This window comes from Tamandua tetradactyla, chromosome 5 (genome assembly GCF_023851605.1).
Source record: "Tamandua tetradactyla isolate mTamTet1 chromosome 5, mTamTet1.pri, whole genome shotgun sequence".
In the NCBI taxonomy this organism is placed as follows: Eukaryota; Metazoa; Chordata; class Mammalia; order Pilosa; family Myrmecophagidae; genus Tamandua; species Tamandua tetradactyla.
In genome coordinates, this window is record NC_135331.1 from 164,838,402 (window position 1) to 164,857,161 (window position 18,760).

General features: G+C 35.6%; 1 protein-coding gene across 1 annotated transcript in view; it reads left to right on the plus strand.

The window, feature by feature from the left end:
* The window catches only part of QRSL1 (glutaminyl-tRNA amidotransferase subunit QRSL1), a 58,335-nt gene that overhangs the window by 20,737 nt on the left and 18,838 nt on the right, over positions 1-18,760 (plus strand). Inside the window, exons 5-7 of the mRNA XM_077162546.1 lie at positions 11,650-11,826; positions 16,617-16,792; positions 16,878-16,990. Of these exons, the coding sequence (XP_077018661.1) occupies positions 11,650-11,826; positions 16,617-16,792; positions 16,878-16,990 (466 nt within the window). The remainder of the gene's footprint in view (positions 1-11,649; positions 11,827-16,616; positions 16,793-16,877; positions 16,991-18,760) is intronic.

An 18,760-nucleotide genomic window follows, 5' to 3' on the forward strand; every position in this document is an offset into this window, starting at 1 on the left:
TTTTGAAGCCTTGTATTTCTTTTTCTTGTCTAATTGCTCTGGCTAGAACCTCCAACACAATGTTGAATAATAGTGGTGATAGTGGACATCCTTGTCTTGTTCCTGATCTTAGGGGGAAAGTTTTCAATTTTTCCCCATTGAGGATGATATTAGCTGTGGGTTTTTCATATATTCCCTCTATCATTTTAAGGAAGTTCCCTTGTATTCCTATCTTTTGAAGTGTTTTCAACAGGAAAGGATGTTGAATCTTGTCGGATGCCTTCTCTGCATCAATTGAGATGATCATGTGATTTTTCTGCTTTGATTTGTTGATATGGTGTATTACATTAATTGATTTTCTTATGTTGAACCATCCTTGCATACCTGGGATGAATCCTACTTGGTCATGATGTATAATTCTTTTATGTGTTGTTGGATACGATTTGCTAGAATTTTATTGAGGATTTTTGCATCTGTATTCATTAGAGAGATTGGTCTGTAGTTTTCTTTTTTTGTAATATCTTTGCCTGGTTTTGGTATGAGGGTGATGTTGGCTTCATAGAATGAATTAGGTAGTTTTCCCTCCACTTCGATTTTTTTGAAGAGTTTGAAGAGAATTGGTACTAATTCTTTCTGGAACGTTTGGTAGAATTCACATGTGAAGCCATCTGGTCCTGGACTTTTCTTTTTAGGAAGCTTTTGAATGACTAATTCAATTTCTTTACTTGTGATTGGTTTGTTGAGGTCATCTATGTCTTCTTGAGTCAAAGTTGGTTGTTCATGTCTTTCCAGGAACCCGTCCATTTCCTCTAAATTGTTGTATTTATTAGCGTAAAGTTGTTCATAGTATCCTGTTATTACCTCCTTTATTTCTGTGAGGTCAGTAGTTATGTCTCCTCTTCCATTTCTGATCTTATTTATTTGCATCCTCTCTCTTCTTCTTTTTGTCAATCTTGCTAAGGGCCCATCAATCTTATTGATTTTCTCATAGAACCAACTTCAGGCCTTATTGATTTTCTCTATTGTTTTCATGTTTTCAATTTCATTTATTTGTGCTCTAATCTTTGTTATTTCTTTCCTTTTGCTTGCTTTGGGGTTAGCTTGCTGTTCTTTCTCCAGTTCTTCCAAATGGATAGTTAATTCCTGAATTTTTTGCCTTTTCTTCTTTTCTGATATAGGCATTTAGAGCAATAAATTTCCCTCTTAGCACTGCCTTTGCTGCGTCCCATAAGTTTTGATATGTTGTGTTTTCATTTTCATTCGCCTCGAGGTATTTGCTAATTTCCCTTGCAATTTCTTCTTTGACCCAGTCGTTGTTTAGGAGTGTGTTGTTGAGCCTCCACGTATTTGTGAATTTTCTGGCACTCTGCCTATTATTGATTTCCAACATCATTCCTTTATGGTCCGAGAAAGTGTTGTGTAAGATTTCAATCTTTTTAAATTTGTTAAGACTTGCTTTGTGACCCAGCATATGGTCTATCTTTGAGAATGATCCATGAGCACTTGAGAAAAAGGTGTATCCTGCTGTTGTGGGATGTAATGTCCTATAAATGTCTACTAAGTCTAGTTCATTTATAGTAATATTCAGATTCTCTATTTCTTTGTTGATCCTCTGTCTAGATGTTCTGTCCCTTGATGAGAGTGGTGAGTTGAAGTCTCCAACTATTATGGTATATGAGTCTATTTCCCTTTTCAATGTTTGCAGTATATTCCTCACGTATTTTGGGGCATTCTGATTCGGTGCGTAAATATTTATGATTGTTATGTCTTCTTGTTTAATTGTTCCTTTTATTAGTATATAGTGTCCTTCTTTGTCTCTTTTAACTGTTTTACATTTGAAGTCTAATTTGTTGGATATTAGTATAGCCACTCCTGCTCTTTTCTGGTTGTTATTTGCATGAAATATCTTTTCCCAACCTTTCACTTTCAACCTATGTTTATCTTTGGGTCTAAGATGTGTTTCCTGTAGACAGCATATCGAAGGATCCTGTTTTTTAATCCATTCTGCCAATCTGTGTCTTTTGATTGGGGAATTCAGTCCATTGACATTTAGTGTTATTACTGTTTGGATAATATTTTCCTCTAACATTTTGCCTTTTGTATTATATATATCATATCTGATTTTCCTTCTTTCTACACTCTTTTCCATATCTCTCTCTTCTGTCTTTTTGTATCTGACTCTAGTGCTCCCTTTAGTATTTCTTGCAGAGCTGGTCTCTTGGTCACAAATTCTTTCAGTGACTTTTTGTCTGAGAATGTTTTAATTTCTCCCTCATTTTTGAAGGATAATTTTGCTGGATATAGGAGTCTTGGTTGGCAGTTTTTCTCTTTTAGCATTTTAAATATATCATCCCACTGTCTTCTAGCTTCCATGGTTTCTGCTGAGAAATCTACACAAAATCTTATTGGGTTTCCCTTGTATGTAATGGATTGTTTTTCTCTTGCTGCTTTCAAGATCCTCTCTTTCTCTTTGACCTCTGACATTCTAACTAGTAAGTGTCTTGGAGAACGCCTATTTGGGTCTAATCTCTTTGGGGTGCGCTGCACTTCTTGGATCTGTAATTTTAGGTCTTTCATAAGAGTTGGGAAATTTTCAGTGATAATTTCTTCCATTAGTTTTTCTCCTCCTTTTCCCTTCTCTTCTCCTTCTGGGACATCCACAACACGTATATTTGTGCGGTTCATATTGTCCTTGAGTTCCCTGATACCCTGTTCAAATTTTTCCATTCTTTTCCCTATAGTTTCTGTTTCTTTTTGGAATTCAGATGTTCCATCCTCCAAATCACTAATTCTATCTTCTGTCTCTTTAAATCTATCATTGTAGCTATCCATTATTTTTTCTATGTTTGCTACTTTATCCTTCACTTCCATAAGTTCTGCGATTTGTTTTTTCAGTTTTTCTATTTCTTCTTTATGTTCAGCCCATGTCCTCTTCATGTCCTCCCTCAATTTATCGATTTCATTTTTGAAGAGGTTTTCCATTTCTGTTCGTATATTCAGCATCAGTTGTCTCAGCTCTTGTGTCTCATTTGAGCTATTGGTTTGTTCCTTTGACTGAGCCATATTCTCAATCTTTTGAGCGTGGACAGTTATCTTCTGCTGCTGGCGTCTGGGCATTTATTCAGATTTCTCTTGGTGTTGGACCCAGCAAGGTTGTAATATTTTTCTGTGAAATCTCTGGGTTCTGTTTTTCTTATCCTGCCCAGTAGGTGGCGCTCGTGGCACCCGTTTGTCTGCGGGTCCCACCAGTAAAAGGTGCTGTGGGACCTTAAACTTTGGAAAACTCTCGCCGTCCTGGGGGTTCGCTAGCCGAAACGGCTTGAGCCGGCCCGGGGTCCGAACGCAGGGAGGGTTGCTGGTCGCCGCAGCCAGGGAAAGAGCCCGTCCGAATTTCCTAGTCGGCCCTGGGCAACAAGCGTGGCGGGAGGGCGCCAGCGGCAGCGGCCCGCCGGAGAGAGTGCACGTTCCCCGGGAGTCACGAGTTTGGAAGGGGCCTCCCCCACCCGTCACCGTTCTCCGCGGCCTGGGGGTTTCCGATCCAATTCTCTCAGTTGGTCCGGGGGCTGCGCGTGGTGTGGGCGCCAACCGTCTTTGTTTCAGGGGACCGCCTCTCCAATTCTCCCAGCCGGCCCGGGAAGGGGGAAGGGAGTAACTCCGGCCGCTTGCCACCCCGCCTGGTAAGGCCCGCGCGCCTCGGTGATCTCACCCGAGCTGCTTCTCTCAGCCAGCCAGCCGTTCCAGGATGGGGTACGCTGTCTTTTTTATCTCTGTTGTGGCTTTGGGCGCTTTCTGTATCGTTTCTACTCCCCTAGTAGGTGTCCTGGAGAAGAAACTAAGATCCGCGCGTCTTACTAAGCCGCCATCTTCCAGGAAGTCTCGATGTATAATTCTTTTAATGTGTTGTTGGATACGATTTGCTAGAATTTTATTGAGGATTTTTGCATCTATATTCATTAGAGAGATTGGCCTGTAGTTTTCTTTTTTTGTAATATCTTTGCCTGGTTTTGGTATGAGGGTGATGTTGGCTTCATAGAATGAATTAGGTAGTTTTCCCTCCACTTTGATTTTTTTGAAGAGTTTGAGGAGAGTTGGTACTAATTCTTTCTGGAATGTTTGATAGAATTCAGATGTGAAGCCGTCTGGTCCTGGACTTTTCTTTTTAGGAAGCTTTTGAATGACTAATTCAATTTCTTTACTTGTGATTGGTTTGTTGAGGTCATCTATGTCTTCTTGAGTCAAAGTTGGTTGTTCATGTCTTTCCAGGAACCCGTCCATTTCCTCTAAATTGTTGTATTTATTAGCGTAAAGTTGTTCATAGTATCCTGTTATTACCTCCTTTATTTCTGTGAGGTCAGTAGTTATGTCTCCTCTTCCATTTCTGATCTTATTTATTTGCATCCTCTCTCTTCTTCTTTTTGTCGATCTTGATAAGGGCCCATCAATCTTATTGATTTTCTCATAGAACCAACTTCTGGCCTTATTGATTTTCTCTATTGTTTTCATGTTTTCAATTTCATTTATTTCTGCTCTAATCTTTGTTATTTCTTTCCTTTTGCTTGCTTTGGGATTAGTTTGCTGTTCTTTCTCCAGTTCTTCCAAGTGGACAGTTAATTCCTGCATTTTTGCCTTTTCTTCTTTTCTGATATAGGCATTTAGGGCAATAAATTTCCCTCTTAGCACTGCCTTTGCTGCGTCCCATAAGTTTTGATATGTTCTGTTTTCATTTTCATTCGCCTCGAGGTATTTACTAATTTCTTTCGCAATTTCTTCTTTGACCCACTCGTTGTTTAAGAGTGTGTTGTTGAGCCTCCACATATTTGTGAATTTTCTGGCACTCCGCCTATTATTGATTTCCAACTTCATTCCTTTATGATCCGAGAAAGTGTTGTGTATGATTTCAATCTTTTTAAATTTTTTGAGACTTGCTTTGTGACCCAGCATATGGTCTATCTTTGAGAATGATCCATGAGCACTTGAGAAAAAGGTGTATCCTGCTGTTGTGGGGTGTAATGTCCTATAAATGTCTGTTAAGTCTAGCTCATTTATAGTAATATTCAGATTCTCTATTTCTTTATTGATCCTCTGTCTAGATGTTCTGTCCATTGATGAGAGTGGTGAATTGAAGTCTCCAACTATTATGGTATATGTGTCTATTTCCCTTTTCAGTGTTTGCAGTGTATTCCTCACGTATTTTGGGGCATTCTGGTTCGGTGCGTAAATATTTATGATTGTTATGTCTTCTTGTTTAATTGTTCTTTTTATTAGTATATAGTGTCCTTCTTTGTCTCTTTTAACTGTTTTACATTTGAAGTCTAATTTGTTGGATATTAGTATAACCACTCCTGCTCTTTTCTGGTTGTTATTTGCATGAAATATCTTTTCCCAACCTTTCACTTTCAACCTATGTTTATCTTTGGGTGTAAGATGTGTTTCCTGTAGACAGCATATAGAAGGATCCTGTTTTTTAATCCATTCTGCCAATCTGTGTCTTTTGATTGGGGAATTCAGTCCATTAACATTTAGTGTTATTACTGTTTGGATAATATTTTCCTCTACCATTTTGCCTTTTGTATTGTATATATCATATCTGACTTTCCTTCTTTCTACACTGTTCTCCATACCTCTGTCTTCTGTCTTTTTGTATCTGACTCTAGTGCTCCCTTTAGTATTTCTTGCAGAGCTGGTCTCTTGGTCACAAATTCTCTCAGTGACTTTTTGTCTGAGAATGTTTTAATTTCTCCCTCATTTTTGAAGGATAATTTTGCTGGATATAGGAGTCTTGGTTGGCAGTTTTTCTCTTATTATATCATCCCACTGTCTTCTAGCTTCCATGGTTTCTGCTGAGAAATCTGCATATAGTCTTATTGGGTTTCCCTTGTATGTGATGGATTGGTTTTCTCTTGCAGCTTTCAAGATCCTCTCTTTCTCTTTGACCTCTGACATTCTAACGAGTAAGTGTCTTGGAGAATGCCTATTTGAGTCTAATCTCTTTGGGGTGCGCTGCACTTCTTGGATCTGTAATTTTAGGTCTTTCATAAGAGTTGGGAGATTTTCAGTGATAATTTCTTCCATTAGTTTTTCTCCTCCTTTTCCCTTCTCTTCTCCTTTTGGGACACCCACAACACGTATATTTGTGCGCTTCATATTGTCCTTGAGTTCCCTGATACCCTGTTCAAATTTTTCCATTCTTTTCCCAATAGTTTCTGTTTCTTTTTGGAATTCAGATGTTCCATCCTCCAAATCACTAATTCTATCTTCTGTCTCTTTAAATCTATCATTGTATGTTTCCATTGTTTTTTCCATCTTTTCTACTTTATCCTTCACTTCCAAAAGTTCTGTGATTTGTTTTTTCAGTTTTTCTATTTCTTCTTTTTGTTCAGCCCATGTCTTCTTCATGTCCTCCCTCAATTTCTCAATTTCCTTTTTGAAGAGGTTTTCCATTTCTGTTCGTATATTCAGCATTAGTTGTCTCAGCTCCTGTATCTCATTTGAACTATTGGTTTGTTCCTTTGACTGGGTCATATTTTCAATTTTCTGAGCGTGATCCGTTATCTTCTGCTGGCGTCTGGGCATTTAGTCAGATTTCCCTGGGTGTTGGACCCAACAGGTTGAAAGATTTTTCTGAGAAATCTCTGGGTTCGGTTTTTCTTATCCTGCCCAGTAGGTGGCGCTCGTGGCACACATTTGTCTGCGGGTCCCACCAGTAAAAGGTGCCGTGGGGGAGGTTCGCCAGCCGAAGCGGCTTGGAAGACTGCCAACCGGCCCGGGGGTCCAAACGCGGGGAGGGTCGCTGGCCGCCACAGCCCGTGAGAGCGCCCGTCCGAATTTCCTAGTTGGCCCAGGGCGCCAAGCGTGGCGGGCAGGGGCCAGCCGCCGTGGCCCGACAGAGTGCACCATTCCCAGGCGGACCGGGGAGTCCCGTGTTTGGAAGGGACCCCCCCGCCCCGGTCACCGTTCTCCACGGCCTGGGGATTTCCGATCCAATTCTCTCAGTTGGTCCAGGGGGCCGCACATGGTGGGGGCGCCAGCCGCCGCGGCTTGAGGGGACCGCCTGCCCAATTCTGCCAGCTGGCCCGGGAAGGAGGTAGGGAGGGACTCCGGCCGCTTGCCGTCCCGCCCGGGAAAGCCCGCGCCCCTCTGCAATCTCACCGGAGCGGGTTCTCTCAGCCAGTCAGCCGTTCCAGGATAGGATACGCTGTCTTTTTTATCTCTGTCGTGGCTCCGGGAGCTGTTCTGTATCGTTTCTACTCCCCTAGTAGCTGTTCTGGAGGAGGAACTAAGATCCGCTCGTTTTACTAAGCCGCCATCTTCTCCGGAAGTCCGAGTTAATTTTTTATAGGTGGGTGTCTGTAAAGTCATGTTCATTCTTTTTGTATATGGATGTCCAATAATTCTAGCACTACTTATTTTAAAAAATACTTTCCTCATTAAATAACCTTGGCATCTTTGTAAAAACTTGTAATGTCTCACTGATAAGAAATTTTTAGAATAAACAAACTCTTAGAGTTAGAATATAGAATAATAGGTTACCAGAGCATAGGCGGGAGGATAAGGAATATGGAATTAAGGCTTAACATGCATGGAGTTTCTATTAGGAATAATGGAAGTATTTTGGTAATGAATGTTAGTGAAGGTCACACAACATTGTGAATGGAATTAACAGCACTGACGTATATATCTGAATGTGGCTAAAAGGGAAAATGTTAGGTTGTGTATATGGTACTAGAATTAAAAATTTTTAAGGAAAATCCATGGGCCTGCATGATCACAGGATACAAGGTCAATATAGAAAAATCAATTGTATTTCTAGATACTAAAACAGTATCTAGTATCTGTACAACAGTATCTAGCATCTATACAACATAAACAGTGAATACTAACTTAAATCATGGGGCTATAGTTAATAGTACAATTATAAAACTGTGCTTTCATCAATTGTAACAAAAGTAGCACCCCAAATGCAAGGTTTTAGTAAATTGGTGGTGTATGCTGTAAACCCACGAATTCTCTAATAAAAATTTTTAAAATCAATTTGATATATATATATATATATATATATACAGGCTCTGTTTTGTTGATCTCTATATATCTAAATACTCCAATATCACACTATCTTGATTAATGTAGCTTTATAGTAAGCCTTTAAAATAAGTTAATGAGAACTCTCCAACTTTGTTCTTCTTTTTCAAGATCATTTTATGTATTGTAGGTCATTTGCATTTCTATATAAATTTTAAAATAAGCTTACTATTTCCTATAAAGAAGCTTGCTGAGATTTTGATTATAACATTGAATTTGTAAATCGTGTTAACATCTTAACAGTGTTCCTTCTCATATGTGAACATGGTATATCGCTTCATTTATTTAGATTTTTTTAAATTTTTCTTAGTTTTGTTTTATATTTTTTGTGGATACATCTTGTACATACTTTGATTTATCATTAAGTAATCATATTTTTTATCTTATAGAAAATGGTTTTTTTTTTTTTACAATTTCTTATTGTTTTTAGTATCTAGAAATATAATCGATTTTTCTATATTGATCTTATATCCTGTGACCATGCTAGGTTCACATATTAGTTCCATTTGGGTTTTGCATATTCCTCGGGGTATTCATTGTAGTTGATCATGCAGTGCACAGATAGAGACAGTTTTACTTCCTCTTATTTCTTTTTCTTGCCTTATTTTACAAGTTAAGACCTTCAGTACAATATTCAGTAGAAGAAGTGGTAAGAGCAGGCATCTTTGCCTTGTTCCTGATCTTTTACCAAAACTTTTTTCCCTTTTTTATATTTGTCACATTTGTAATATTTGATTAGTTTGTGTTCCCTAGCTAGACTATAAGCTTCATAGAAGCAGAGTCCTTGACTGGCTTGCTCAGAATGGTACTCTTGGTACTAAGCAAATATATATTGAATAAATTAAACTGTGGAAATAAGCTCAAACATATGTTACTAGGACAAAATTACCTGATTGGCTGATCAAAATTAGTATCACCATTGAGGGTGAGGTGTACATTGTGTGTCTCCAGATGGGATTCCCTGAGAAGGGCGCTATATCATCTATGTAATATTCATGATATTCAGAATGCATAACTGAATCTAATAGCAAGGAAACATCAGATAAGTCCAAAATGAGAAACATTCCATTAAAATGTCAATATTGTAAAAGACAGAGGCTATGGAAATGTTCCAGATTAAAAGAGGCTAACAGCTGAATTTTAGGTAAATTTGGTTGACAGGGGTTGTTTGAAGTCATGTATGTCACCAGAAAGAAAATTAAAGGTTTAAATATGGATTGGATAGCACATTGAACCTGTAGGTGGATGTTGTTTAAGATTAACACTACGAATATACGTAAGTTCTTTCATGATCTAGTAATAATGTACTTTACTTGCACAGAGTCTTCATAATAGATTGGTGTATAGGGAAAAGTACCTATTGCAAGCTATAGACTGTAGTTAACAGTAATATCTTAATATCTTTTCATCAGTAATAACAAATGTACCACACCAATATTAGGGGTCAATAATAGGGAGGAGTAAGCGGTATGGGATATTTTGGGATTTATTTTTTTTATGTCTTTCTGTTTTTCTTTTTGGGGCAATCAAAATGATTTAAAATTGAATGTGACATTTGTGCAGTTAGGGGATGACACTATGAGACATTGTATACTTTGAGTTAGGCAAAGATTTCTTAGGACATATAAAGTGTGATCCTTAAAATTGATAGATTTGACATTAAAATTAAAAATTTCTGTTCTCTGAAATACACTGTTTGTTAAAAATTAAAAAAAAAAAAAAAAAAAAAAAAAAACAAGCCACAGACTGAGAGGAAAGCATACATTTGAGAAGGAACAGATTTCCAGAATATATAGAACCTTTTCTAACTCAAGAAAACAGATAACCCAATTAAATAAAAGAGCAAAGAATTGAGCACACATCAAAGAAGAAGGTAAACAGGTAGCAAATAAATATACAAAAGAATGCTAAATAACATTGGCAATTAGGGAAATGCTGATTAAAGCCACAAGATGCACATACGCATTAGAATAGCCCAAACAAAGCAAGATGATAGTGCCAAATTCTGCAAGAATGCAGGGCAGCTAAATATCTCATACATGGCTGGTGAGGAATGCAGGGTGGTTTGGCCATTTTGAAAAATAGTTTGGCAGTTTCTTATAAATATATACTGAACTTATGACCAACAATCCCACTCTTAGGTATTTATCTAAGAGATGAAGACTTATATGTACACAAAAACAGTGGCTAGGACCTTCAGTAAAATGTCTGTATTAGCTTTACTCATAATTGCCAAAAACCAAAACAACCAAATGTCCATTGGCTGGTGAATAGTTAAACGGGAAAAAAGCTAAAGAGACATGACAATTAAATACAATATGTGACTCTAGACCAGATCCTTTACTAGAGGTGAGAAAAGCTGGCAAAATTTAATTCCATATAGTAGATTAAAGTATTAATGTTAAGTTTACTGAGATTGATAACTATGCTATATGACTGTGTATGAGAATATCACTATTTTTAGAAAATATGTACTAAATGCATACTAAAGTATCTAGGGATAAAGGGCCATGATGTATATAACTTACCCTTAAATGATTTAGAAAAAGAAAAATGTTAATATGTATATGTATGAACACACACAGCACTCAAATGATAAAGTAAATGGAGTAAATGTTAATAAGAGGTAAATAAGGGTAAAGGGTATGCAGTGTTCTTTGTGCTATTTTTATTTTGTCATTTATCTGTAAGATTGAAATTATTTAAAAAATATTTTTAAAGTTATTAGCATTCCATTTATAATGCTTTTCTTAAAACTTCTAATTAAGAGATAACTTCAAAAGAATTCTTGTTACCTGTTTGTATATTTATGATACTTTTTAACTGGAAGACTTACAAGGGAAGTCATCTTTGACTAAGTTGAATGATCAAATGGGACAAAATCTTCTTTTGTTTTGTTAGCTAAGTAGTTTTTTCTATCTTCTACCACAAATGCTTTTACTTCCTGTTTTAGTTTCCTAGGCTACTCAAAGAAGATACCATGAAATGGGTTGACTTTAAACAATCAGAATTTATTAGCTTATAGTTTGAGGCCAAGAGAATGTCCATATCAAGGCATTATCAAGGCAATGCTTTCTTCCTGAAGACTGGCTGCTGGCAAAAAATCCTTAGTTCCTCTACCACATGGCAAGGCAGATCTCTTGCTTCTCTTCCGTGTTTCATTGCTTTCAGCTTCTTATTTCTATAGTTTGTTTACCTGTACTCTCTCTCTGTATGTATTACATTTATACATACATTATGCATAAATGACTCCTTAAGATTAAGACCCATCCTGAATGAGGTGGGTCACACCTTAACTGAAGTAGCCTCATCAGACCCACAGGAATGGATTAGCTTTAAGAACATGATTTTCTGGGGGTACATACAATTCCAAACCACCACACTTCCCATCCTCTACCTCCTTAAAATTTCTTTGATAGGACACATAAAGCCTGCACATTTTGAGTAGGCTTACCACTTTTTCCAATTCAAATCACAGTGGATTAGTAAAAGCAAATGAATTGTCAGAAGCAAGTAATATACTCAGGAGATGAAAATTATGGTTAAAATTACAGTTTCACTAAGATTTCTTACTTAATTTCTTTATCTCAGATCTGGAAGCACAGATGGTGTATTTGGACCAGTTAAAAACCCTTGGAGTTACTCCAGGCAATATAGAGAAAAGATAAAGCAGAAGCATCATGAGGAGCATGAAGATTCACATTGGTTAATAACTGGAGGAAGTTCGGGCGGTAGTGCAGCTGCCGTATCAGCATTCACATGCTTTGCGTGAGATTCTTGTTTTCTGTTTGTATTTTAAAACCCAACCAAATCCACATAGTTATGAACCATATTCAAAACCCAACAATGTGGGGGTTAATACCTTGATATTTTATTTCTTTTTAGAAATATTGAGCTATTTGTACTCAGTGTTATATCACAATTATATCTTAAAATTACAGTCAGCTGTATGCTACACTGTATATTTTGTTCATTTAACTTTAAAATAACATTCAACTCTTCCTCTGTAGTATCTGGTTTGTTCAAGAACATAACTTTATGGATGTTGCAGAGTAAACCAATTTGTATAAATGGACTTCATTGGATTTTATTTGTTAATTAATTCATTCAGATATTTGCTGATTGATGGTACAAATATTTGGGTACTAACATACCCTGACTTTAGTTTAGTGCTTCCAAGCTAAACTGGTAGTAATTCTTTATCTTATTAATTTTCCACTAAAACTAAGTTCTTTCACAGGCCTACAACTAATAAATTATATTTTTAAGAGCCATGGAAATTTAGGTTCTGCAGGGTTTTGTTTTTTTTTTACGTTTCCCTGAAATCTTGTTAACAAGTAAATCCATTTTACTTTAACTCTGTGGAATTTTACAGCATTGTATTAATATTAATGAGAGTTCTGACAAGTTAGGACTACAGGATTAGGTGCTCTTTTTCTGTTCTCATCACTTCACTGAGTGTTCATCTTTCTAAATGTGCTTTCAGAAGATGGCATTTTGACATATAATTCCTGTGGAAATGTAGATTTTGCTTTATTACACAGCCGTCAAGAGAATCTTAATAAGAAAATGTGTCCTTTTAAAAATTGCAAAGACAACAATCAGATTTTGTATCTTAAATTGACTTGGTAAGCAAGGAGATAGAATTTGCATTTTCTGTAAAGCATAAGTCTTATGTCATTACTGGGAGCCTTGTTAAATTCAGTGCTTTAGTTTAGGTCCAATCAATGGGAGCACGACCAGAAGTAACTTCAGATTAAATATATCCTAAACTGTAAAGTATTCGCCTTCTGTTTTTCTTTTTTTTTTATTCATTTCTTTTATAATAGTTTTTAAAACAAAAGAGTCTTGGAATATTATACAGCCAATAAAAAGAATGAGGTAGAGCACTATATAGTGACGTGGAAAGATAACCAAGAACATTGTTAAGTGAAAAACAAGTTGCAGAACAGTACGTACAGCTCTACTCTATTTTTATTTAAAGTAATAATTACATATACCTATGCTAGTAGTTACATGGAAGTATCTGGATTAAATGCATATCAAAATTGATAACAGAATTATTTAGGGGCTATGATTATAATCAAATAAACATGAAAAATTATTCAAAAAATGCACACAGACAAGCTTCTTTGATTATCAAATTAACAAAAATTTTAAAAACTGAGAACTTAGCAATGGTAATGAAACAATAAAACACAATATAATTTACTGCAATTGGAAATATGTTGACATAATCTTTCTGAAAAGTAATTTGACAATATGTGTCAAAAACATATGTTTATTTGGTGCAAAATTTATGTTTTGGGTAGCACATTATCTAATTTAACTTGTATGATTGGTTTATTTGAATACCATAATTACATGGAACCTTGAATAGGGCGTGAGATCTTGTTGGTTTGTACATGTTAGTGTGATGTTGTGATATATCCCAGGGTAGTCTGGGCAGAGAATAAAAAAAAATTTTGCAAAGTCCTCTTGGGGGAGTGGGGAAAAAGAAGGAATTATTCAAGTTCCCTATCTGGGGAATTCCTGATATTCGCACAAGCAGTGGAGGACAACCAATTCAATAAGCTGAGCCCTTAATTTTAGGTTTTGCCCTTATAGACCTTATTTCTGCAAAGAAGAAGCTAAGCCTACTCATAATTAAGCCTAGGGGTCACCCCCAGAGAACATCTTTTGTTGCTCAGATATGGCTTTTCTTTCTCTAAACCAAGTTGGCTGGCAAATGCGCTGCCCTCCACACTGTCTGAGACATGACTCCCAGGGGTGTAGACCTCTCTGGCAGTGTGGAACAGAACTCCCAGGATGAGTTGGGACCTGGCATCATGGGATTTAGAAAGCCTTCTTGACCAAAAGGGGAAAGAAAAATTAAACAAAATAAAGTTTCAGTGGCTGAGAGATTTCAAATAGAGTCAAGAGGTTATCCTGGAGGTTATTCTTATGCCTTGAATAGATATCCATTTTCAGTTTGTGGGGTATTGGAGTACCTGAAACTGTTGAGCAGTGTTCCAGTAGTCTTGACTCTTGAAGACAATTGTGTAGCAGTATGGCTTTTACAGTGTGACTGTGTGATTGTTAAAACCTTGTGTCTGGTGCTTCTTTATCCAGGGTATGGACAGATGAGTAAAAAAATAAGGATAAAAGAATAAATAAATAATAGGGGGATAAATGGTAAAAAATTGGGTAGATTGAAATATTAGTGGTCAGTGAGAGGGAGGGGTAAAGGTTATGGTATATATGAGTTTTTTCTTTTTTCTTTTTCTTTTTTTCTGGAGGGATACAAATGTTTTAAAAAAAATGATCATGGTGATGAATACACGACTAAGTTGGGATATTGTGAGCCATTGATTGTATACCATATATGGACTCAGACAATAATAATAATAAAATAAAATTTAAAAAAACATATAACAGGTAGACCCTTTGGCCCAGTAACTCTTTTTGAAAATTTAGTCTAAAAATTAATTAGACATATGGGCAAAGATTTATGTTTAAAAGTGTTTATTGCAAAATTATTTATTATACGATTATTATTCTAGTTAGAGACAAGATAAGCAAATTCTAGTACATTTCTATCCATGATCCTCAGTGGGGTTGAGAAGGATTATATCTGAATTTCTGGGAGGGGTGCCTTTAGTTTTCAAAGCATATTGTAAAATTGCCATTGTTTTTTCTTTTTTTGTATGCTGTGTGATGGGGGGGGTTACATTTCATTTTTTCCATGTGAGTATCCCATTATTGCACCACCATTTGTTGAATTATTATTATTAATTTTTTTTGGAAGTGCACGGGCCGGGAATCAAACCTGGGTCCCTCGCATGGCAGGTGAGAATTCTACCACCCTTGCAGCCCTCTGCCATTGTTTTTCATTTATTTTAAGTATCAAGTACTATCAAAGGAAGGTGTAAGATTTTTACGAATATCAGTAACAGAGTGGACTTTAAAATTTTAGGAATCAGTAATCTATATAATGGAATATTATACGTACTTGGAATTTTCGATAATTTTAATGACATTGTGGTAGCTAGGTTCAGGTGTCAACTTGGCCAGGTGAACGTGCCTTGTTCGGTTGTTGTGGACATGAGAAAGAACCTCAGTTGCAAGTTAGCTGCCTTTCCTCTGAAGAACTAATGAAATAAATCCCCTTTTATTAAAAGCCAATCCATCTCTGGTGTGTTGCATTCTGGCAGCTAGCAAACTAGAACAGACATTGGGTGCAAGCTCATTAGCAAAAAGCAGCTGGAAATTATGATTACCGAATGATTTCAATTCTGAAAAAACATGCATTAAAGAAAGACTTGATGAAGCATCTAGGAGGAAAAATCTGAGATGAGGGGATGGGACCTGTTCTGTAGCTGCTTGTTGTAGTATTTTGTGAAAATTATTGCTTTTTTCTTTTCTTTATATATATATATGTTATATTTTACAATAAAAAAAGGTTAAAAAAAACTATAGACTGTTATAGTAATATTAGGTAAAATAAATTCATAATATCAAAAGTTTGTGAATATTTAATAACAGCTCACTACCATAGCAAAGTTGATATTTTAACAACTTTTTACTTGGTATTTTGAGAATGCACACAGTTTTGATAGTTAATCAAATGGTATTTAAGATAGTGTTTAATATTTAGAATTTAAGAAACTCTGATATCTGTATCTATAGATTTTTTTCTTTCCTTGCTTTAATTTTAAATTGGTTTATGAAACATTGTACAAACAGGCTTTACCATGATTACTTAGATTTTGTTTTGTATATGCGTATGGATAAGATACCTATTTTAGGCGGTTAAGACTTTTACATGTTAATTGTAAAAATATTTGTATCTTCATATTTTCCTGAAATCAGGAAAATATTTAGTAACATAGGTCATTGCTATAGCAATGCAGATATTTGTAAGAACTTTCTACTTGCTATTTTGGGAACATTCACAGTTTTGACAGCTGATCAAGTGGTATCTAAGTTAGTGTTTAATATTTAGAATTTAAGGATTTTGCTTAATTGATTTTGTGGATACTTTATTTAATACACCTATGGTTAAGCTAACTGAGATATCCATTTTAAGTGGTTCTAAGTATATTGTTTGTTTTCTTAAATTTAAAAGAAAGTGCAGATCAGGTATTACCAATGAAACTTTAGTGTCCAAACTTGTATGTGCTGTAAATGTCAAATACACACCAGGGTTTGATGACACAGTAAGGAAAAAGTGTAAAACACCTCATTAGTAATTTTATATTGATACATGTTGAAATGATAATATTTTAGATCTGTTGCATTAAATAATTATTAAATGTTAATTATTAAAATTTTTTTAAATAATTTTAAAAATACTTGGAGATAATATGCCAGAATGTTAAAAATGTTTGCTTTGGGTAGTGGAATAGTTTGCGACCTCTTTACACTTTTCTAAACTTTATGAATTCTCTGTGTTGAGCTTCTGTTACTTTTTATAAACAGGGGAAAATACAATTTTAAAATATACTTTTAAAAAGATAGATTCTAAATAAAATTACAGCTATGTCTTTCTTATCAAGAGATTTCTATTTAAATTCCAGGGCATTAGGATCAGATACAGGAGGATCAACCAGAAATCCAGCTGCCCATTGTGGGCTTGTTGGTTTAAAACCAAGTTACGGACTAATTTCCCGTCATGGTCTCATTCCCTTGGTTAATTCAATGGATGTGCCAGGAATCTTAACGAGATGTGTGGATGATGCAGCAATTGTGTTGGGTATTTATATGATTTCATATATTTTCAAAACATAATTTCACTGTAAAACAATATGTCTCTCAGTCATAAGTATTTTTCTTCACAGGTGTACTGGCTGGACATGACCCCAAAGATTCTACTACAATACAAGACCCAGTTACACCATTTATGCTTTCCAATTTGACAGATGTGAGCAAGCTATGTATTGGAATTCCAAAGGTAACTACTTTTATTAATTCCTTTACAGAAATACTGTTAAGTCAAATATAGAACAGACTTGGGAGGCAGACTGCTTGGATTTGAATCCTTGCTTTGCCACATTTATTATCTATGTGACCTTGAACATATGACTTAATCTCTCTAAGCTCAATTTCCCCATCTATAAAATGGGGAAAATAAAAGTATTGATCTTAGAGAGTTGTAGCAATTAAATGAGATAATCATGTAAAGGAGTAATATGCAAACTTTATCTTTAAAGGACTAGAAAGTAAACATCTTAGGATTTGCAGACCACAGGGTCTTTATCATAACTACTTGACTATGCCATTGTAATGTGAAAGCAGCCTTAGACAATTTGTAAATGAAAGAGTTTGACTATGTTCTAATAAAACTTTATTTACAAAAACAGATGTTGGGTCACATGTGGCCCATAGGCCATAATTTGCCAACTGCTGATGTAAAGGACTTAACGCAAACCTTCCTTTGCATGGTATAAATTCTATAAATGCTATCACCATTACTACAATTATAATTATTACTGTACTTATTACAATAACAATTGAGAAATTCATATATGAATGTAAATTTGCTGAATTTCTGACCTTTAAGAAATTTAGTTTTAAGCCTAATGATAAGATTACACCTTAAACCTTTTAGTAAGATATTATAACATAAGTTATACTATAGAATACAGTAGCTCAACCTCAGCTTAATTGACATTTTGGGCTGGATTGGTTTTTTGTTGTGGAGGGCCATTCTGTACATTGAAAAATATTTAGCAGCAACCCTGACCTCTACCCACTTGATTTCAGTAGAACTTTCACTACCCCCAAAAGCAAGTTGTAACAACTAAAAATGTTTCCAAACATTACCAAATGTCCCCTGGTTGAAGAGAGGAGGACAAAATTGCCTACAATTGAGACATCTGCTATTAAAAAATATCAATTTCTTCAAAATATTCCATGAAAGTAATGATCTATGCCTTCTTTTGAGGCTTCAAGGAGAGCATAGACTTTAGAAACACAACTAGTTGGGAATCCTAGATCTTCTGCTTACCTGCTATGTAATATAAGAAAATTTAACTCCTCTAACTCAATATTTTTCATTTATAAAATGAGGTATGATCATACCTATGTCATGGGATCTTTAAAATGATTAAATGAGAGAACATTTAAGAAACATCTAGCAGAGTACCTGATACATAATAAACATTTAACAAATATATGTTCCTCAACCATATCTAATCTTTAATATTATTACATACATAAATAATTTCTAGCACTGTGTTTGTCATGCCATAGTCTTGAATATTAATTATACATTATATTTACATGAATATAATTTTGGCATAAAATGTGACCATTTTAGCATTGCTAAATAAATTTTAAAGATCTCAATAAATGCAAGGATATTTTCATGGATTGGAAGACTAAACGTCATTAAGATGTCAGTACCACCCAAAGCAGTTTTTACATTCAATGCAATCTTAGTCAAAATTCCAACAACCTTCTTTTCAGAAATGGAAAAGCCAATCATCATATTTATGTGGAGGGGTAAGGGTCCCCAAATAGCTAGAGCCATCTTGAAAAAGAAGAATGAAGTTTGAGGACTCACACTTCCTTGTCTTAAATCTTACTACAAAGCCACAGTAATCCAAACAACATGGTATTGGCACAAGGATAGACATATAGACTGCTGGAATCTAATTGAGAACTCAGAAATCAACAGTCACATTTATGGCCAACTGATTTTTGGCAGGTGGCAAAGGCC